The 24466-nt window shown below is 38.5% G+C and overlaps 1 protein-coding gene across 1 annotated transcript in view; it reads left to right on the top strand.

Annotated features, from left to right (window-relative positions):
• Positions 1-24466, top strand: part of LOC131254706 (uncharacterized) — a 72626-nt gene that overhangs the window by 35545 nt on the left and 12615 nt on the right. The window contains exons 13-16 of the mRNA XM_058255403.1: positions 11337-11819; positions 12033-12128; positions 17825-17989; positions 18091-18273. Coding sequence (XP_058111386.1) covers positions 11337-11819; positions 12033-12128; positions 17825-17989; positions 18091-18273 — 927 coding nt within the window. The remainder of the gene's footprint in view (positions 1-11336; positions 11820-12032; positions 12129-17824; positions 17990-18090; positions 18274-24466) is intronic.

Below are 24466 nucleotides of genomic sequence, written 5' to 3'. Positions count from 1 at the left end.
TAGCAATGTATTGATCATCATTCAAAGGAAGTACTTGTCTTTTTTAGGGTTGATAGGCCAGGGCTGATTTAGAGGTTTACGGAATTGGAAAATAGGTTCAGTTTTTCAGATTTGGGGAATATAACATTTGGAGATTTTGGATATGGGAATTAGGGCTTGTGGTTTTGGGATTTAGGGTTAGGGTTTTAGGGATTTTTGGTTTAAGAATTTGGGGATTTAGGGTTTTAAGGACTAGGGTTTTGAGAACTAGGGTTTGAGGTTTTGGATTGAAATAAAGGACAAGGGATAGATGTGGAGATTGTTTATTGCTGTGAAAGAAGAAAAGAGAATTAGAAAGAAAGAGAGAAGAGAAGAAGTACCTTTATATGGAAGAGAATGATAGAGAAGGATAATTTGGAATCACTCCATGGCATTGCACCAAATTGCTCCAATCATAGGAGGTTTTCATCAAAAAGCGAATAAGAAGATTTTTTTTTTTCCATATGCAATAATGGCTAGGGTGTTAATGCAGGGCCATTTTCACATCGGGCTCGAGTGGGGTAGCTTGTGGATGCGGGAACACGCTCGGGGTGTGCAGCCCATGTGAGGCGGGTGGCTCATGTGAGGCGGTACCCATGTGATGCAGGGCCCATGAAGGGGGTTTGGCTGAGGTCCTAACCCATGGGATGTGGGGCCTGGGCTATGAGATAAATGGATTAATTTGTCATGCTCTATCAGTTCGAGCTTTTAGAGCAAGTGGTTAATTGTCCTGCATCAAATTGGTATAAGAGTGGGAGGTCTCGTATTCGAGACTCCTCACTGGGGGTGATTAATGCAGGGGCATTTTCACACTGGGCTCGAGTGGGGTAGCTTGTGGGATGCGGGGACACAATAGGGGTGGGCGGCCTGTGTGAGCCGGGTAACTCGTGTGAGGCGGTACCCATATGATTTGGGGCCCACGAGGGGGGTTCGGCCGAGGTCCTAACTCATGAGATGTGGGGCTTGGGCTGTGAGATAAATGAATTAATTTGCCATTCTCTATTAGTTCGAGCTTTTAAAGCAAGTGGTTAATTGTCCTGCATCAGGCGTGGACATCCAAGCCTTTATAGTCTCAAAGAAGATTTTTTTTTTTTTTTAATTACAAAAAGATGCTCTCAGATGAGAAGTTTTACGTTAAGACGCTCAATAAAATAAAATTTGCTCCTAACTTCCTAAACTTAGGAATAATATAAGCTATACAAAAAATTAACAAACATATAAACAAACTAAATAAACTAAACTATTTCATGGCCCCACGATCAAGATGTCCAATGACAATGATCCAATAGTTGGAATGGTCCAACTAAATAGCCCACATGCATCTGTTCACAACCCCAAGTGTAAGGTCGCGATGCAGTAACAATCTCGGTGAGATCGAGGTCGAATCCACAGGGACTGATCTTGTGCATTTCTGAAAGTAACTAGAAGTCGAACTAGAAAAAGATGTAAACCTAAATCTGGAAGTGTAGAGAGAGTAATTGTGAATTATTTAACTAAAACATAAGAAATTCAAAGGTGGGAACTAGGGTTTCCAAGTATCCACTTGTAGAGATCAGGGAGATCTATGCTTGATTCAAGGACACAACTGGAATTAGAGTCCCATCTTATCCAATTGGAAAATATCTCAGTAAAACCAAATCTGAACTTCCTTTGACCTAATTCTCAATGGATGAGAGTTGTGAGAACTAGAAGTGATTCCATCACAAAACCATGCCCAGGAGACAATGACTCACAATAGGATATACCAATCTCATAACCGAACATAAGAGAATCATGAAGATTAGAAAGGATTCCATCATCCAACCATGCCCAGGGGACGATGGTGAACAACAAGATTTACTAACTTCACGATACTCAAAGGTATTGCAGATCTATTGTAATTTGAGTCACAACAAACCATTAAAAACTAAAAGTATTTCTTAAATATCAAACTAGAATCAAAGAGAGTTCAATATAAACATGAAGCAAAACAATAGAAAACATCCCATCACGCTACAAGCTTCACCTCTTAGCCTTAGCTAAGAGGTTTAGCCAACCACAGACATGATTGGAACTAAAACCTTGAAAGAAAGCATGAAAAACTAAGGAAGGAAGAAGAAGAACGCTTGGCGACGACTCTCCATGCTTTTGCTCCACTCCTCAAACCCTAGATGATGCCCAGGGATGCCCTGGGGACTCCTATTTATAGTTGTGCAACACCTCCTTTCGCACCTCTTTGGAAAAATCCGGAAACTGCCTCAAATTTACGCACTCCGCGTAACTTTGCGTAACTTCGCGCGGTTCGTCATCGAACAAGCTTCGATGTCATCGAAGGTACCTTTTATACGTGATTTTTCCTCGCTGTTGTAACCTCATCCGGACTCTGCAACCTTCTATGTCATCGAACCTACCTTCGATGTCATTGAGCATTGTTCGAGGAATTGATAATGTGTCCAAAACAGTCCAGCGAGTTTTGCTGAAAATCCACAGAAAATTCGATGTCATCGATCTGGCTTCAATGTTATCGTGCAAATCTTTGAGTCATCGAACAAGTTCTCGAGTCATGGATAAATGTCTTCAATTTGTCCAGTGACTAACTCGATTTTCATCCATAAATTCGATGTCATCGAATGATAGCTTCGATGTCACCGAACGGTGGTCGATGACACAATCAATGTGAGCTCTGCACTTGTTCTTTGGACTTCATTCCTTCTCCACTTGGTTTTCTTGAATCTTTGGACCTTGAAATCTTCAATCTTTGTCTCCTAAGATCCATTCTTTGCCTTGGTGACCTTTGAGCATCAAATCCATGCTTTTAGCATCTTTTCCAATTCAAGCTCTTAAATGCACCTTGCAACACAAACATGGGTAAAATAGGACATTAAGCATTATCATCTTCATAAAACTAAGAAATAAATGGGGGATAGTATGCAATATTTGACCCTCAACAGCATCTTCCTAGTGTGGGGGGCCTTCAAAGATGTATAATCATGCACGTGGGGTCTTTAGCAGGCTAGGCACTCGAATTGGGTCCACGGGGCCCCATGTATGCATCACTTAGCCATAAAGAAATGGGAGCTCTCCTCCTCTTCTAGTATACTCTAACTGGTGCTCGGATGTCCTCATCAACTCGCCTTGGTTGAGAAGAGTTTGCCTTTGGCGAAATAAAGCTGCCGTAATGCCTGAGGAGATTTGGGTCTAACCTCTGAAGCCATGCCTCTGTCATCCACGTACAGTCTGACTCTAGCCTGTACTTCCACTCAACGAGATACTTTTGGAAACCTTCACGTTAGGTGGAAACTACTTGCTCATCCAAAATCTTCCATGTTTTCTCTTTTATTAGGTATGGATAGTAGAGAAAGCAAATACTGGGAAGAAGGATCTGGCAAAGGCCATGGTTAGTGGGACAAGTCGAGAAAGCTATCTGGGTCAATGTGAGGGTCGGAACAAGGCTACAGGCAGAAGCTGTTGGGCCCTTAAAGGACATAAGATCTTCTACGTTGAATGTAGAGCTAATACTCATATGAGGTTGAAGTTCTACATCATACGCATTAGAGCCCAATTTTCTCAATATCTTGTTAGGACCGGCACTGCGAGCTTGTAATTTCCTAACGGTACATTGCAGAAACCGTTCTGGCCTTATACCAACCATCACATAGTCACCTACTTGAAATTCTTTAAACCTGCGATGAGAGTCATCAAATATCTTGTACTTTTTGTTATTCATATTAATTTGTTTTCTAATCTCATTTTGCAAATTATGGATATGATGTGCAAATGCATCTGCGGACTCTGAAGGTCTATGAGAGATTGACATGGGAATGAGATCTATAGGCTTTCTAGGTTTGTAACCATGAACTGCTTCAAAAGAACTCATACGTATCGACCTATTGACAGAACTATTATATGCAAACTATGCATGCTTTGTGGGATTCATTCGGTAGTGAGGAAGGTTTGGTAGAGATGTAGAGTCGACCTGGGGATAAGATCAAGGACATGTTGAATGTCCCGCATGGGTGGAAGCTCATCTTGTAGGTCCTTAGGGAAAACATATCGAAACTCCTCCAACATCGGACTCACTTCAGGTGACAACTCTACGCTAACCTCAGATGTGATCTCTCTTGCGACGGGGCCATGCACCATCGAATCAACTTTGGTCTCTCATTCAAACTCTTTTGTGTTTGTTATGTGGAGAGACTTGGGCTGGGACTTTCTCACATCTTTATGATCACCCTTCTTGACGTTATCTTTCTTTTTTGGGGTGCTCTTGGGTGGAAGAGGATTTAGCTTTATCATCTTACTTTCATACATAAATGAGCATGCATTCGAATGATCGAATAGTGTCACATCACTTCGTACACCCATGGTTTGCCCATAATGATGTGACCTACATTCATAGGTAAAACATCACTCCACAGCGTGCCTTTATAGGAAACAAATTAAATGGGAATGAGAATATCACTGAGAAACCGGTGTCAAGGACTCATCTACCCAAGAAACTCGATAGAGCCGAGGGTGAGGGACGGGTTTCAAACCCAAATGAGATATAGTGCTAATGGAGACCACATTGGTGCAACTGCTACTATCAATTATCACCTTGTAGTTTTCGTCATCACACTTGACGGGTAGAAAATCGAATTCTTGTGCCAATGATCACTCTCTTTAACCTGGGCTAAGGCGCATCTGACAGCTGCAAGTGGCATGGTCTCAACTCCCTCATATGCTTCATCAATAGCATCGACCTTGGGCTGATATTCTTCTTCCTCACAATTGCCCTGATCATTCGCATCTTCCTTAGACACGCCAATTATGAGGGGCTTTGCCTCGCTCTTTCGTAGGACACTGATATGTGAAATGACCATATTCTTAGCAATTGTAACACCGCGTATGCTCACCTCCCCTTGAACTGGTATTAGCTAGACCTTTGTCCCTCACATCCCTATTGTTGGGTTGAGTACCACCAGGGGCTTTGGATTGACTCTCAATGCTAGGCTTAGCTCCTTGGGGAGTGGCCTTGGCATTGGATTCACGAGAGTTGAATCGCCTCATGAATTCTGGCTTCAGATACCACTTAAGTTCTTGCACCACTTGATAGGCATGCTCTAGGGTGTTGACGTTATGAGGAATCACCTTGTGCTGAAACTTGGGTCGAAGGCCTATCCTAAAATTAGAAAGGGTCATTAACGGGTCCTCCTCGATGTTACAATACATCATGTATTCATCAAACTTGGCGATATAATTAGCCATGGGCATTGATCCTTGACGAAAGGATTGTCATTGATCCAAAAGTGTATAGTAGTAAGAGAGAGGAAGGTACTTTTCCTTCAAGATCTCTTTCAACTCGGCCCACAGTAAGACTGTGTCATCTCTAGATCTCTCCATCTTCCGCTCGACATTTGTCCAAAACAACTTGGCTTTGCCCACCAACTTCATCTTGGCAAATCTCACCCGATGGCGATTGGACATATTGTACCACTCGAAATAATGATCCATGTCCGCAAGCCATTCGAGAAAGGCCTTGGGGTCCAGGTGACCATCGTAGTTCAGGGCCTCAATCTTCACACTCTTCATTCATCGATCATTAGGATCATGGTGATCTAGGTACTCTTCACGGGGTGGCTGGGCACACACTCCACCATGGCAAACACCTTGGCCACGACCTCTTTCATGTCCTTCAACTTCATTTGCTGCTTGAGATTTGCTATCTTCCCCATTGTCGGAGTTTGCCTGAAGGGAGTTTTCTAATTGGGTCATTCGAGTATTGGTCTCATTCTTGAGGGCTGCCAGTTGGTTACTGGTGGTTATATTGTGGGCGTTGATGGCCGCGAGACAGTTATTTATTTTTATTTTTTTGAAAGGTAACGTAAACTTTATTAAAGAGAAAAACAAGATACAAAAAGGAAAGAAATCCGCTGAGGGAGTGGATCAATTACAGCCCAAAAAAGACAAATTACAATTTTGCATCTTAACAACGGAGGAACTCCATTCTGCTATAAGATAGATCACCCATTGCACAATATAGTCAACCGAATTTGAGATTCCATTAACGCATCTTCCATTTCTTTCTTCTCAAACTGCCGCGAGACAGTTATTGATGGCATTGATAGCCTCAACAAGCTGTTCCGAATTCATTATGGGGTGTAGACTAAAACCACGCCTAGTACGAGTGGGTATAAATCAGGAACCTAAGAAATAAAAACTTTAAATGCAATGTGATGGGAATGGGAAGACTCCTAACCCTAGATACACCAATATGAAAACTTAACCTAGATGCAACATGCGAGTCTTATGCTAGACCTAGTCTCTGATACCAAAATTTGATGCAGGATGGATGGCCTAACCTAGAATGACGCAAGGAGATCATAGACGGATTTACTAGAATAATTTAATGCACAAAATAATGCTATCTATCACAAACTTAAAGAAATTAAGTATTTAACTATGCTCAGATTCAAAGCTTAAGCACAATCCTGCTGTTAGATCTTATAAAACATGATTAAATAGGACTTATGGAAGGTAGGACCTCCATCTAGCATAGGTACTAATCATCATTTAAAGGAAAGATTTGTCTTCGTTAGGGTTGATAGGCTAGGGCTGATTTAGAGGTTTAAGGAACTGGAAAATAGGTTCAGATTTTCAGATTTGGGGATTTTGGATTTGGGAATTAGGGTTTTAGGGATGTTAGGTTTAACCTTTAGGAATGTGTGGATTTAGGGTTTTGAGGACTAGGGTTTTGAGAAGTAGGGTTTTGAGGTGTAAGATTGAAGTAAAGGACAAGGGAGATTGTTTGTTGATGGGGAAAGAAGAATAGAGAATTAGACAAAAAGAAAAAGAGAAAAGAGAACAATACATTTTGATGGAAAAGAATGATAGAGAAGGATAATTGTGAATCACTACATGGCATCACACCAAATTGCTCCAATCGCGGGAGGTTTTACTTCATCACAAAGCAAATATAAAGAGATATTTAAAAAAAATAAAATTTCCATATGCAATAATGGCTAGGGTGTGAACGTCCAAGTCTTTATAGTCTTAAAAAAAAAATATATTTTTTTTAATAAAAAGACGCTCTCAGATAAAAAGTTTCACATAAAGACGCTCAATAAAATAAAATTTGTTTGTAACTCCCTAAACTCATAAAAAATATAAGCTAAATAAAAAAATTAGCAAACATATGGGCAAACTAAATGATCTAAACTATTTCGCCCACAATTAAGATGTCCAATGATGATGATCCAACGGTCGGAATGGTCTAGAAGCTCACATGCATCTTCCCAACGCAGGGCCTTGGGGTCTTCAACGGGCTAGGCACTCGAAGTGGGTCCACGGGGCCCCATGTATGCATCATCTAGCCATAAAGAAACGAGTGCTCTCCTACTTCTTTGGTATACTCTGATTGGTGCTCGGATGTCCTCATCAGATTTTACATTATACAAAACAATTTTTAGGTCAGATTCCTAGTGGAGGCCAGTTTGGCAGACATGATTTCTTGGACAAGTAGAAGGGATAAAGTGCCTTGGAGGCTTGTTTCTTGAGGAAATTTGTGAGGTTATGGAACTTTTAGATATGCACTTTGGTTTCATTTGGAGAGATGCCACTGAGGTGGCAGACTCGTTAGTTAAGTTAGATGTTTTTGGATAATTGTTGCTTTGGAGGTTATCTCCTCCCTTGTAATTGTTAAGAAGGATATCCACTTAATGAGTGTGTGGTTTATTTTAAAAAAGAAGGAAAAGGAAAAAAAAAGGGCAAGGTTTTGGAAAAACTATCCAAACATTGGATAGTTAGGATCTTCCAATCTATTGGCGATAAAAATGGATCATACAATTTGGAAAATGTTTGGGGGCATCTACACTCCACTGTAGGGCTCATTGGATCCAGATCACAAAGTAATACCTCATCTATATGACATGATTATGCATCGGGGCTCATTGGATCCAGATCACAATGTTTTATCCTGTCATTTGGATTCTGTTGACTTGGTAAAAAATTGTTGTAAATTGTCTCATCTAATCTTGTGGCATAGTACCAAGGAGATTATAATAATTGAGTTTTGAGTGAGTTGATGTTTTCTAAAAAGCTAATCTATGGGCATTTTCATGATAATGAGAGACGCCTCTCGCTGTTGATTATTGACCTTTCAGTCAATCCATGGGAATCAACTTGCAAAACAAATAATGTATATCGATCATTGATCTTTTAACATTTCCACTATTTCCATGATGTTAGATGTCCACGGGGGTTTTCCATATTGGCGGTTTGGATTCTTCATTCCCATACTCCCACTTATTGTCATTCAATACTATGAAAATCAGACCACACAATGTGCTAGTCCTGTTTTTAATAAGGAAAACAAGTCATCCGTGAAGCATAAAACACGCATAATGTAATATAAACAAAGAATAAGCTTTAAAAAACTAGCACTATATTACAACAAAGTCTATGTTATCATCGAGTTTCGAGTGAATTGATTGTTTCCTAAAAAGCTAATGCATGGGCATTTTCATGATAATGAGAGACCTCTCATTGTTGACTATTGACTCTTCAACTTTTCTATGGGAATCAACGTGCAAAACAAATAACGTATATTGACTATTGACCTTTCAACATTTCCACTATTTTCCATGATGTTAGATTTCCAGGGGTGTTTTCCATATCCGTCTTCTAGATTCTTCCTACCCATACCCCCACTTATTCTCAATTAGCCCTAGGAAAAGTAGACCAACACAATGACCTAGAGTCTTGTTTCTACTAAGGAAAACAAATCATCCATGAAGCATAAAACCATGCACAATGATATATCAACAAAACACAAGCAATGCAAAACAAATAACATATATTGGTCATTGACCTTTCAACATTTCCACTATTTTTCATCATGATAGTTTTCTAGGGGTTTTCCATATCTGCTTTTTGGACCTTCCTACCCAAATACCCCCTTCCCCTTATTCTCTTTCAATACTAGGAAAATTAGACTAACACAATGCATTGGAGTCTCATTTGTAACAAGGAAAACAACCATCCGTGAAGCTTAAACATGCACAATGTAATATAAACAACGCATAAGCTCCAAAAACTAGCACTATAAAAATGTTTATAAGGCCAACATGCAATTGGTCTTGAAATTTATGCATATGGACGACTTTTTTGTTTTCTTTCTTTCTTTCTTTCTTTTTTTGAAAGATGACGTGAAATTTTATTAAAAAGCACCTTGATGGCACAAAAACTTACAAACCTAAAAAGAAAAGAACATCCTTTCAAGACATCAATATAGGAAACCCAATCCATGATGGACAACATCGCTCTACTTAATACACGCTCTGCGCCATGGCTCTTATTATGGAAGCATCTCTTCTTCCTTTCTCCCCAAATAGCCCAAGGACCAGCAGGTAGACAGTCTCCAAAGAGCAATAGCTTGCGTTGGAAGATCCACCCCGTGTCAGGCCATGAGCAAAAGCCCCACCATGTTTGGCATATTCCATAGGACTTTGAAGCTTCTAAAAAGTCCACACCACACGTATAGTGGTAATGGATGTAGAGGTGGTTGATTGACTCTGCATTTGCCATGCACAATAGGTTTTCTTTGTATGGGGTCCTAATCTATGCGTTATCTATTTGAATTGATGCAAGTATATTCAAAGTCTATTCATATAATTTATAAATGTAAGAAGATGTGTGAAATCATAAGCAATACATTCAAAAGCAAAAGAAGAATCACTAGATTAGGTTACATGCTTGTTCGATTTTATGTTTGGATACAAAGATTACAACCGATTTGCGAGAAATTGATTTTTTTTTTTTTTTTTTTTTAATTTTTCGCAACTTGGCCCGTCTCCTCCAAATCTCAAAATCGAAGCTCCGAATCCATGATTTTTCATGGATTTGTAACAATTTGACAATGATTTAACATCATTTACAAAAAAAAGGATCCACAATCGAAAATGCTCATTTGATCGAATATGTGATATTTATCCCACTACTTATGCGTTTCGTATCGCACAAGTGGGATATAAGATATATTGTGGGTTACGTTGGTTGATATCGTCGATACTCAAAACACTGGGTTCAAGCACCCATTGTGGTGTATGTGGGTTGGCATGTGTGGGGGTGTGCAAAATAAAATAAAATAATTGCAATACTTTTGTAATGCAGTAATCCTAGGGTATGCTAATTTACATTGTTTAGAAGAGCTCAGTATGACACTGAAGGAGACAGGTATCACTTGAGTCTTTTCCTCACCAATAGTGAAGCCGTGTTCAGATACTGTGGTTGGGGCCTTAGATAGGAATGATAGGTGAAACGGGATTTGTAAAGCTGACCCCAAATAGCTTTGATATGGCAATGATAATGATTATGATGATGATGACCGCATCACATGGGGATTTATATAAATTGGTACGGCAATTCAATATGTTCAAACAATATTCGGAACCTTGTTCTCGATAATGTTATGATCTTCACAGTTGTCTCCTGCTGTTTATGATTTGTATTCCCCCGAATTTTTCCTACCTTCTCTTTTCTTCCAATGAATGGTTTCCTTGCCTCTATCACAATAGTAAACTGTCAGTAGAAACAAAGATACTCGATCATTGATGGGCCTAGAAAAGTTAGCATGTCAGATATCTTATAAGAGATCTAGCTCCATCCACAAAGGAATCTTTTCGCATCTCCATATCTTGGAATGTGCCTTGTGCAGTTGAAATGGAACTGTTCTCTACCATGCATTTGTTGTCCATTGCCTTCTTCATTGGTTTAGCGTGGGCATTTCCTCATGATTTTTGTAAACCACAAAGTCTTTGACTCTAGCAAGCTGAAACATGTTCCCTAACAAATTTACTTGCAGAGGGTGAATTGTAAAGTAATTGAATGACGAACGTGGTCAATAAAAGATAGACAAGTAGATGCACCCCTTATTAACTTGATCTGGTTTTCTACCTTATCTATCTATTTACCATCGAGTTGTTATTTCTTATTCTTACATATTCTTCGAGCAGGAGGTTATATGTATGTGTGTGAGCCTGTGCATGCATGCGTATTGGATGTATGTGCCCTAGAAAGACTGACCAATCAGTCTTTCGAAAATCCAACAACACGTGCATGCACACACATGTGCTTGTGTTCATATGTGCATGAATGGGTATGTTGCATGCCTTTGTTGGTGTGCATGTGTACACCTGAGTGTTTGGGAATCTTAATGTTCTGTTAGAGCTGAGTGTTGTTTTTTTTTATTTTTATTTTTTTATTTTTATTTTTATAATAAAAATAAATCTGCACTAGCCTCTTTATTTTTATTTTCATACCTGGTGGTTACCATTGGTTTTTTCTGACTTGACTACTTACAGGTATGTGTTCTCTGTGGTTATGGTGGTGGAGCCATGACTCGGGCACTAAGGAGTCGTAGCATTGTGAAAAGCCTACTGGAGGCATGGAAAGTTGGAGAAGGAACCAAGTCCGTTATTTCCATTGCCTCATTTGAAACTGTGCAGGTTGAGTTGGGCTTATTGAATCCTACCTCAAAAGATGAAACCTCTTTACTTGCAGAACGTGACTCAGTTCCTGTGATGAGGCCCATGAATATTGAACCATTGCCTAGAGCTGTGTTGAAAATGGATTTTCAGAAAGACTCCGATATCCTAACAGATTCAAACAGCTCTGTGGGTAATTTTCAAGTACATAACACTGTAACTGCAGGTGTACTTGATCCAACTGTTACTCAGTGGGTACATATGGTTTGTGGGCTCTGGACGCCAGGGACACGGTGCCCAAATGTTGACACCATGAGTGCCTTTGATGTATCTGGTGCTTCACGTCCTGAAAAGAATAAGGTAAGTGCTGAAATATACTATACGTATTTTAAGAGCTTGTCTAGTGAGGTTTCTTCCTTCAGGTACCATCGTAGTTATTGCGGATCTCATCATCATCATAAATGCACTCTTATAGTTAAATGCTTTTCTGTATGCAATGGCTCCCTTTAATCTGGTCATTATCATCATTATATTGAACTGATGCTGTGTTATGACAATGAAATCTTTTTTCAGGTGTGTTCAATGTGCAATCGTCCTGGGGGATTATGTGTGCAGTGCAGGGTTGTGAATTGCTCTTTCCATTTTCATCCTTGGTGTGCACACCAAAAGGTTACCATTCCCATAGGAAGCTTCATGTTTTTGATATTTTAACTATTGATACATACACGATGAGAATGTTACAATTGTTATTATGCTTATTACTAGTCTAATTTATTGACATTAATCATCCAATGCATATCTATACAGAGTGAAAATGTAATCCTGGTTCGGTACATGTATAAAGATCGTCCCTTTTGAGTTCGCAACTCACATCCAGCCATACCTGCCCAGGGTTTGGGTGAATGGCTAGTGTCGTGGGTTTGCTCCCCACAGACCCGAGTTCGATTCCCCTCCCCGTGCTTTACTTGATGCATGTGGTTTGCGTGCATCCGCAATGAATATAGAACCCCCCCCTTAATAAAGGGGCGGGGACACCCTATCATAAAAAAAGAGTCACATCCAGCCTTTACTTCTCAAAAGAACAACGGTTCTTACACTGTTTCACTTGGATTTGTTGTTCTTTTTGGATATTTACTGGCAGTTCCATCATCATCAAGTCAGCTACACATCCTATTACACATTCCACAAGGGAGGGGTGCAACACGGGAACTTTCCAAGATGTCACCTGTCCTAGTACTACTTTTTGCCAAGCATGCTTAATTGCGGAGTTCTGATGGGATCCGGTGCATTAACCCAAAATTCTGACAATCACAGATATAAATGCTGGTGGGATCATGTGCTAATCTGGGGACCTTCCATTGAACCCTTATTAAAAGAATGGGCTTTGTGGTTGTCAGTTTATTGGGCACTATTTCTTAACTCTCGGTTGTCTAGATCTTGTTGGTCATTCCCTAAGCTCTCCCTAGGATTTTCAAAAGAGTGCAATGGGTACTCCATAGTGATTGAAGAACTACTATTCACTTGATGTGTAAATAAATTAGATGTTCTTCCATGTATAATGGACTGCAAAACCTGTTACTTCTCTTGGCTAATGGCTAGGGCTGCAACTTGAGCTAGGCTCAACCTTCTTAGGGTATTGCCCCTACTTTGAATCATACTCCGGACTCCTCTTGCTTACTGTTTATACTTGCTAACATTTTGAAGCATCTGTGATGCAGGACACATGATTTAATGCTAGCATGCAACGTGGAGATTATGAAAGAGTCTATAAAGTAATTCAATTAACAAAAGATGCTAATCCACCAAGTAATTAAGAGTAAACAATATGCAATAAAGTTTGATTTAACCTAAATCACATGCCTGCATGTTAAGGAATCACATAAATCAATTAAAACTAGGCCCGATGGAAGGATAGAACTTCCAATTTAGCCTAGGTACGTTCTACACTCAAGGGACATAGTTGTAGGTTTTATGATTAGGGTTAGAAAGGGGAAAATCTGAAATTTGGAAAATTTGGGTTCATGGGAATTGAGAAGTTTAGAATTAGGGTTTTTAGAAATTGGGAAAAATAGGAAATTGGGGATCTAGGGTTTAGGGTAGGGTTATGGATAAGAAATCAAGGGGTTTTTATGGGGAAAGCAAGGGGAAATCAAAGGATTGAGCGGTTGTCCATGCGGTTAGCCTAGGGGCTCATACGTGTGGGTTGTTGGCTAGGCTTTTTGGGTCCTCAATGGTTGATTTCAGTTGGGGTTGAAGTTGGATGATGAGAAATTGAAGAAAAATATGATTTGGATGGTCTTGGATAAGAAGGGAAGAAAAGAGATGAAGTTTTTGGAAAAATACCTCTTTTGGATAGAAAGAAAGAGAGAAGGAAGATGATAGATGGAGACCTCGCACCTCCATTGAATGGGGAATGTAATCACACCACACTCAAGCTCCAAATCACATGGAGTAGTCTTTAAATCACATGACTAAGCCTGAAATGCCACTGATGAGGAGAGGCATCTGTTCCTAACGCAACCCCAGTTGTTCCATTGTTGAGGTAATAGTCCATTAACTTTGTCATCCACCAATCATTCTCCCATTCTTTAGATCATGTAATTCACTATAGGAATGATATAATTTGATAAAATAGTTTAAAGATTTGTTTAGTTTACTCATTGAAAATAAACTCAAAGGAAATTTATGAATATAGAATACTGATGGTAATGGAAGAGTTGGGTTAGGATGAGTAATACATACGCCAGATACACTGATTGAAGTACGTTTACTAATGTTATAGAGGAAATAGACGAAAACAGGACTAGCTGAGACCAGTGTTCGAAATATCGGTATCGCGTTACGTATCGCACCCTTGGTATACGGATATGTATCGGTTGTATCACGTAATGCATGGTTGTTGTTGGAAACATGGGGAAACATTGGAAATTGGTTGAATTTGTCAAAGAAATTTTAGTGATTGTTAAAAAAGACATCAATATACACTTACAAATGAAAACATTATAAAATCAAGTGTACATAATAGGTTTTCTTTGTATGGGGTCCTAATTTATACGTTGTCTAACTGAATTGATGCTAGTATATTCAAAGTCTATTCATCTAATTTATAAATGTAAGAAGACGTGTGGAAACACAAGTAATACATTCAAAAGCAATACAAGAAGCACTAGATTAGGTTATGCATGTTTGATTTTGATTTTTTTCAATTTGCCGCAACTCGGTCCTTCTCCTCCAAATCTCGAAATCGAAGCTCTCAGTCCATGATTTTCACATGGATTTGTAACAATTTGACACTGATTTAACATGATTTATAGAAAAAAGTATTGAAAATAAAAAAAATGCTCACTGGATCAAACATGTGGGATATATCCCACTACTTGTGTGTTTCGTATCGCACAGGTGGGATATAAGATATATCGTGGGATATATCGGCCAATATCATTGATATTTAAAACAATGGCTGAGACAACACATTGTGCTTACCAATTATATGATTAGAAGCTCCAGAGTCAATGATCCAAGAGACACTCACAGAAGAAGCAAGGCAAATTATATTTGATTAAGCAAGAGTAGCTGAGGAGGATGGGTATGAGTCGATCAATCTTTCAGAAGCTTGGCATACTATTCCTTAGATAATGTAATTGTGTCATCTAAAGTACTTGGCTAAGAATGGGTGGAGGTAGACTTGGAGACAACCCTCAAAACCATCTTTTGAATGGTGAACTTGATTTGCCCAAGCCGGTTTACCAGTAAGATTCCAATATTTATTAGATGTGTGGTTCTTGAGACCACGATAAGTATATTGTTGATTACCACGACCACGACCATGACCTCCTCCAAAATTTGCGCTACGACCACATCTTGTATTCCCTCCTCCAAAACGACCTCTCCTAAAATCTGTACTACCAAATTGTCCGCCACGACCACGATCACCTCGACTTCACCCATCTCCTCTGCCAAATGTAGATTTATCACATGAGGATGAACTTCGTACATTTGTACTAGCTGTACGCTGAACTCGGGTAAATGCCTCCTTGGCAAATGGAATCTCACTACTTCTAAAGATCTAAGCTCTTATAGGCTCAAGCTCATAACGAAGACCAAAGGTGAATTTAATAACACGGAATTCCTCCCTTTGGCGTCGCATAGTCTCATAATCCGTCGACAATGGTTGGTACACATTTAGTTCTTCTCACATGCCTCTCAAGGCTAAGCAATATTCTCCTACACTTTTATCTCCTTGTTGGAGAGCAAAAATATTTTCGAGTAACTCATTAGACACGAGTTGAGCTTTCTCACCCAAATACATCTCCTGCAAGTCTTCCCACACTTCTTTCGTTGTCTTGAAGAAGATGACATTCACATTGATGTGAGGTTCCATACTATTTCACAACAATGCTCTAATATGGGTATCTTCTGCCACCCAATCTTCATATTTTGTTGAGTCTTCTGCAAGCTTCGGGGAAGTCAAAGACTTTAACTCTCTTACCCATGAGAAAAACTTCTGCAGATGTGGCCCACTGTAGGCAATTTGCTCCGTTAAGTTTAGTTGATTTGATTTACAGATTTATTGACGTGGGTGGAGACAAGAGATTACTCTTGGCTTCATTCTTGACATCCATATTCAAAGAAATAAAGAAATCGAACAATGAACTTTTCAACATAATCTTACCAAACACACACTTCTGCTTGACATATATCCATGACACAATCAATCGGGAACATTAGTTGCATCACATCTTTCACTCATACACTTGATCTCCAATCTTGGCCATCAACAACTTCCACACACAACCATTGTCTTCAAGTCTGACTCCTTTCTTCAAAACTGGCCGTGAATCTTTCTATAGATGCACAATGGCCCACTTTGACCTATCATAGTGGTAGAATATGAAAGTGGGCCTCACATACCTTCATGGAGCATGATTATACAACTTGCCAAGTGGTGGTACAATGAGAGTATGGATTTAGGTTAGATTAGCCTCAAACATGTTAGGATTCCACCACAAGAAGAAAGAAGAAGAGAAGAACAACAGGAGAAAAAGGAGATTGAGACAAGGTATTGGATCAATGGGTCTCTGGTTCCATGTTCTTAAATATGTAATGGAGAGACAGAGGAGAAATGAGAGAAGAAGAGGAGAAAGAGAGGGAACGACAACAGCCTTCACACGTCTCCACCTCTATTTTTTATTAGATTAGGACTTACTAATTAAAGTTACAAGTATGCCCTTCACCCTTGAAGTCATTGTAGTACGTCAGCTCATGGGCCTAAGACTTGACCCAACGCATGTTAGGCCCAGAAACCAAGCCAAATCACATGAGAACCGAAGTTGGCCCACTAGACGACATGTGTGACATGTTGGACCACATGTGTGATCAATATGGGCCATCAATTCCACCTTTAAAAAATATCAAAACTTAGTCTGTTCTTGTTTGATGCTTGTTTTTATCTAACTATTCCTGCCAAGTGGTGGTACAACGAGAGTATGGATTTAGGTTAGATTTGCCTTGAACATGTTAGGATTCCACCACAAGAAGAAAAAAGAAGAGAAGAAGAAACGGGAGAAAAAGGAGATTTAGACAAGGTATTGGATCAATGGGTCTCTGATACCATGTTCTTAAATATGTAATGGGGAGACAAAGAAGAGAAATGAGAGAAGAAGAGGAGAAAGAGAGGGAACGACAACAGCCTTCACACGTCTCCACCTCTATTTTTTATTAGAATAGGACTTCACTAATTAAAGTTACAAGTATGCCCTTCACCCTTAAAGTCATCGTAGTGCATCAACTCATGGGTCTAAGACTTAACCTGACACATGTTTAGGCCCAGAAACCAAACCAAATCACATGAGAACCGAAGTTGGCCCACTAGATGACATGTGTAACATGTTGGACCACATGTGTGATCAATATGGGCCATCAATTCCACCTTTAAAAAATATCAAAACTTAGTCTGTTCTTGTTTGATGCTTGTGTTTATCTAGCTATTCCTTCTATGTACTTTTTGAAAGCAACATTTGCTAATTATGTAATATACGAAGTTAATATTTTTGGGGGTTTTGGAATCTTTAGCTGCTCATTTTATGTGCTGCAGTTTTTTCTAGCTGGCAATTTGAAAATCATCTTTTTTTTTTTACCTCTCATTTTCTTTTATTGGTTTATTGGACTATTTTGTTCGGGTGAAAATGATCTCTTTGCGTTGTGATTGATGCATTGGTTCATCCACTTGTTGCCCTGCACTTGTTTCTTCTTTACCATGCATTACTGAGAAGTAAAGAAAGTGAAAATGATATCATTGGTCATTGGTACATCATAAAAGTTATTATAGTATTTGTTCTAACTTTGATAGTTTGTCTGCATTTCAGGGTTTATTACAAAGTGAGATTGAAGGTGATGATGATGAAAAGGTTGGTTTCTATGGGAGATGTATGGTTCATGCAACAAATCTTGATTGTCATACCGAGAATCATCTTTTGGTTGTTAAACTAGAAAGCCGTGGAGAACCGGAATTCACTTGCGCACGTACAGAGGTATTGCCATGCTGTCTAGCCTAGTTTTCTTTTTCCACCATGTATTAGAATACCATGGAAATAAACTTCTGTATTTTGATATTTTTAACCTTTTGAAATAGGGTTACAAGGGCCGTAAAAAGGGCGAAGGGCTCAGGAATGATTTTCATGTGCAGTCTGGTGACAGCAATGGATGCCTGGTTACTCAGGAGCAGATAAATGCATGGCTTCACATCAATGGGCAAAAGGCTTGCATTAAAGGGCTTGTAAAACCACCAGCATCAGATATTGAGTATGATTGTCGGGTATATTTCAAACTGCTAACAGAAGTTTTTTTTTTCCCATTTTTTATTTACTGCCACGATGATTTTTTTATTTCTTTTACATCTTTATTGGCAACTGCCATGATATGTTTTGGATAACTTTCACACAACGCTGTGTTGCATCAAACTTGTTTCTATGTTTAATGTCTGCATAAAGCATCATCAAAATTAGGTCATTATCTTTCAACACACACACACACACACACACACACACACACACACATATGTGACAGCTTGGTGTTTAAGTGTTTAAGCCAGCTGCACTACAAGGGCGGTGGAAAACCCAGAGGAGGTTGTCACTTATGTTGCATGCATCCCACACCGATGTCATAGGTTAATGCGTGAGTGCACAAGAATCAGAATGAATATCAAACGCAAGAGACCTTGTCATAACTCATAAGTTCTCAGTGTGGTGTCAAGTCTTGAACAATTGGTGTTAAAGCCTAGATGAATAGTGCTAGAAAGCCTAGTGTTGAATGCAGAAAGTGTTGATAAACCTCTACACTAGTGTCTCCACCAAAATGTTCACACTTCCACATTCCATTGCGTCAAGTGGCGCAAACAGCAAAGTATGAAGTAGGCTGGCATTTTCACTAGGATTTAGCATAAACAAAGGTCACCCCATTATTATGAGTGTTACAACTTCTAAACCAATACAAATGACACCATATCACTTGTTGTAATGGCCATTACGGAAAAAAAATTGACATAATGGCCATAACAGGTTTTCTTAAAAAAAAGAAGGAAAAAGAAAAAAAAGGCCATTACGGCCCGCATATTGTAACAGTAACAATGGTGGTCATTATGGACAGTCTTACCGTTACCTAATACCTTGGGCACGAGAAAGTAGGCATTTCCATCCGTTTTTTTTTTTTTTAATAAAAAAAATTGTCCACACTCAATCTCCAAGATCCATGTCTTGGGAGTTAATAATATATGAACAACACATGGAGACATGCTTTACCGAATTAACCCTTCTGTAGCAACTTAGTATCCTGTTGGTAGAGCTTGACATATTCAGCTAGACTCATTTGGTAGTGCGCAAGATTTGGTAGGTTTAAACGCAACGCCAAATCAATGTGGTGCTAAATGTTCCTCATAGGAGGAAGTCTAGCGGGGAGTCCTTTGGGCCCTAACTCTTCATATTCATGAAGGAGCTCTTTTCTAGGAGCCAGAAATTCTGACTGTTTTGTGTCTTCTTTAGCAACCAAAATATAAATAATGCCAGTCTCCTTGCTTTCCTATTTTAATTTTTCTACATAGCTTGGCATGTTCGGTTGGACTCATTTGGTAGTGTGGAAGATTCGGATGGCTGATACCCAGCACTGAATTAATGTGGTGCTAAATGTTCCTTATGGGAGGAAGTCTAGCTAGGAGTTCTTCATATTCATGAAGAAGCTCTTTTATAGGAGGCAGAACATCTGATTATTTTGTGTCTTCTTTAGCAACCAATTCTGATTGTTTTGTGTCTTCTCTTAGCAATCCATTTCCTGTGTCCTGGTAGAGACCATTAAGAAATATTTTGGTCTTCATACTCAAGAAACCTTGTTCATGATGTCAAGGCATGGAATTCCTTGATGTATACATTCATTGATTTATTCCCTTGATGTAGATTGTACATCTTTGATAGAGGTCACGGGCACAAGTCATATGTAGAAGCTTCTATTTTAATTCATCTTTTGAAAAAATTTACTTTCTGTTTACTTTGATGGATTTATCTAGCTTAGAGATCATTCCACCATGCTAACATGTGATTGAAAAACTTTATTGCTACTAATATAACCTTCCGATTGTCCGCGATGAACACCTTTCCCACTTTGCTTTGCTAATCAATGAAGTTAACATGTAGCCGACGATTGAATTATGGAATTTTCACCTTCATTCTTGGTTCCCCATCACGTTCCAACAATTGAAGGATTCGATTATCGGTGTCTTCATCAGCTGGGGGCTCGAGGCCACCCGTTGTTGATTAGGACCTTGCCAAGGACATTCCCCTACGTGTCATTGTATTTGTGTTCCAATTTTGGCCTCTAGATTCCTTCCACCTAGCATTCGAAGTATCGGCATCGTTACGAGTTTCGTTGGCCGAGGATATGGAAATAATATCAATCTCATCGATAATATCATAAATAACTGGAAATGCGGATAAACATTGGGAAACATGGGTAAAATGATGAAATTTTAGGAGATGCTAAAATACACATATTTGCATATTTAAGAATGAATAAATTGCAAAAATAATGCATACATAATAAGTTTCCATTTAATTGGGGCCTAAAAGTATGTGTTATCGTAAAAAATAGTCTAACCATCCCATCTAGCCCATCTATCCATCCAACCATCCCATCCATCCCTATCTATCCAAACATCCAAACATCCATCGATATTTTAGAATATTGACAACACGATATTTCGCTGAAAAATCGTCAACTGGAAAGGAACAAAAGATTGTGGTATTGTGCTAACAATAATTGCGTGATATTATTGATATTATCATCGACAAATTGAATACTGCATACAACCATGCGCCCATAAAAAAATTTGAAATGGAATATTTTTAATAAACAAAGTTTTGGCGATAATGATACATTGGCGATCTTATCGAGATATTGCCGATGCATTGATAGTTGAAAATATTGGCGATATCGAAACATTGGCAATACAAGCGACACCTGGAATTTACATAGTCGAAAATATTAGCAATGCAACGCTGATACCTGGAATTTTTTATACTACCAGTGTTAAAGGTATTGCTACCCGTGTTATTGATATCGTCGAGCTAGAGATACGGATAATATTGGGGATGATTCAAACAATGAGTTCCACCCAGAGCTCTCCCACTTGATTAATGAGATTGCTAATTGTATGCGTGACATCAAGAGTTGATATACTCGGTGAATGTGCAGATTTATTAGATTACTTGCCCAAGCTCTGCTTGCGTCACCCCTTTTGAAGCCATCAGTAAAGATGTAGAGTACAAAATTCCCAATGATCACCCTTTCTGGTACCAAAATGGTATTACCTGGTTATTGTGTCAATGAGATCTTAGCACCCGAATTGTAAGGTAATGAACACATCTACACAATTAATATTTGAGTAGAAACGGAGACATAACTTTATTGATATTCAAACTTCTCTTTTGAATCAGTCTTAATTGATTTCAAAATTAATATATAATTTGCTTAAGATACTAACAATCCCACCAGCAAAGATTTGGCATAAAACACCAATAGTTATGTGATACTTAGGCTGTGTATGACTCTTGATACACAGGCACTCAGAACTCAAACTTCTCTTTTGGATATTTGAGTAGAAAGGGAGAAATAACTTTTTTGATATTCAAACTTTACTTTTGAATCAGTCTTAATTGATTTCAAAATCAATATATAATTTGCTTAAGATACTAACAATCCCACCAGCAAAGATTTGGCATAAAATAACAAAAGTTATATGATATGTAGGCTGTGTATGACTCTTGATATGCCAGCACTTAGAACTTGTACACTTGACATATATTAACTCAAATGAAACCGACTAGATTGTGTATGTCACTGTTTTTTGCTTCTTTTTTTTTTTTTTTTTTTTTTGAGAGAGAGAGAGAACAATAAATTTATTAGACAACTCGCAAAAGCTAGGAAAGAATACAGCCCCAAAAACTCCCTAGGCAAAAAGATTAGCAGCCGAGGCTGCTTTTAGATAAACAACCCAACTCAAAACAAACAACATAACTTTCCTAATGGCCTCCTCTGCATTCAACCTCTCATTCCGTAAACAACACCCATTCCTGGAACCCCAAATAACCCAAAAAGCAGCTATTATGATAAGCCTCCACATAACTTTTCCAGCTTTGCAAACTTCACCCCCATGCCATGCCCACAGAAAGTCTTCTGCTGTCTTTGGCATAACTTAGTCGGTGCACACCCCAAAAAATGATCCCAGACTTTTGAAGCAAACGAGCAATGAAGAAAGAGGCGATCAACTCTGCATCATTCATACAAATCAGACAAATATTGGGAAGAACTAATAATATCCTCTGAAGATTATCGACTGTATGCACCCTCTTTCGGCCCACAAGCCAAACAAAGGCTGCTACCAGCAGAGGGGCTGCGTAGAACCAAAGATGATAAGGGTGGGGTGAGCCAGAAATGTGATGCGGTGAAGAAATCAACCCATAAAGCGAATGAACAGAATTTTCCTGAGCTGTGTGCCGACAAAGCAATGTATCTCTTTCAATATGTGAAGGAAAGGAATAATGTCTTTAACATGGTTGAATAACCAGGCAAGCTAAAAAATATAATGAATTTTCTGGAGTTGTACGCTACTGTTGTTAAGTCACAATCTTAAGATCATATTGGTTGAACAATCCTAACCTTTGATTCATGGATACTTCTTCATGGAAATAGGGCTGACAGATATTTTCTGTTTTTAACTGTCCAATAAATGTCCACTAATACAGTAGTTAGATAATCAAATGAACTTGATTATCGGTTCACGACACATCTACATCAGTTATCATAGTATGGGCGGTTTATTTGGACTACTCGTACGCCATTTATTCAATTTTTGAGTAATTTCTAAGTTCTTGCGTATCTTCCATCTCACTCTGCTTGTGTATCGAAGTATTTCTCAAATAGCAAAAACAAATCTATTAAATGCCCCCAAAATATTCATTTATATCTTCCACATCAGTCTCCCTATCTTTCCACATATGTTCAAAGGATTTATGACATTTAGGCCTCAAATCCTGCAACAAACAGCCCAAAATCAGCACATGTTGGGCCTTATGGTGGGCCATGGGCCTACATTACAAATGTAGTGCACACGCTATACATAGCATACATTGTCAATGTTGTTATAGTCATTATCATGTCGTGAACCAAAATTGGGGATAAATCATATTGAATTGTGACTCATATTGTCAATCATAAGGTTTTCTTTCCAATTTTCCTAAAAACATGGAAAAAAAATCTAGTAAATTGTGAATAAATTAGGAAAATAAATAAACACATTAGTTATCCATTTTAATGAATATGCACCAAAAAAATACTAATCATGATATTATCTTACGAAGAAATATACATGGTGTATCTTTAAGTGTATAAATATGTCATTGTTTCATAACCAAGTTCCAAACATCAACCCTTTGCTCATGTACATGTTTTCATCTTATATAATTCAAAAAGAAAAACCGTTTGCCTATTTACGCGTATTCATTTTGTATAATTCAAAATGAAAACAAAATGTTCAAAAAATATTGGCTCAGCCCCCAACATCTATGACCCATCACGTTGGTCTTCGCTCTCATCATCTATGTTAGTGCTATCATGCTCATCATTACTAATATTAATATTAATGTTGACACCACCACCATTATCATCATCATTTTCTTTTTCTTCACTACAAAAAAAATATATAAAAAAAAATCTTCTTCCTCATCTCCTACTTTTACCTTTTTCCCTTGATTTATTCTAGTTGAGTTTTCTAAGTCCTAGAAAATAATTTATGCTTATTAGTTTATCATAGGTAAATCACATTAGTCAGTACAAGTCTACAATATGCACTAAATCTAAATCATGCCATGTCGCTTGTCTTGTTGTGATCTGGATCTCATACTCTACCAAGGTATTAAAAAACAATTACATTGCAACCATATTGGCCCTTAAGTAAAGGGAAAAATCACTCCATTACATGATATAGTGGTGAATCGGTCTGTTATGAAAAAATGGTTGTATTGTTTGATACGGGCCAATATGCCCCATTTGAGCATCATAAAGGGTCCATTTGGAAAATTTTTATTTCTGAATTATTTCTCATTATTTCACATCTTTGTTCATTTCAGCAATCAAGAAAGCGTAGAAACTAATTTTAAACTTGATCTATGGTTTTGAATATCGGTATCAGGGGGTGTATCGGCTTCATTGAAGCACAATTCGATACGGACGATGTGAATCGGTATCGGTCTGCATCAATCAAATTTTTTTAAGCGAAAGAATTAAGGAAAAATATTAGAAGAAAGAGAAAGAGATATTCTAGATTTATTTATTTACTATTATTTTTTAAAGATTTTGGACATGGACATTGGTATATTAGACCATTCTTTGATAAGAAGGTTGTGTGTTGGTTTAACTGTTAAAAGTCGACCAAGTCAATCCTAATTGAACACAAACCAAACATG

The sequence above is a fragment of the Magnolia sinica genome, chromosome 9, assembly GCF_029962835.1.
Source record: "Magnolia sinica isolate HGM2019 chromosome 9, MsV1, whole genome shotgun sequence".
Taxonomy (NCBI): domain Eukaryota; kingdom Viridiplantae; phylum Streptophyta; class Magnoliopsida; order Magnoliales; family Magnoliaceae; genus Magnolia; species Magnolia sinica.
Note: the sequence above shows the minus strand (reverse complement) of the source record. Positions and strands in the feature narration are given on the sequence as shown.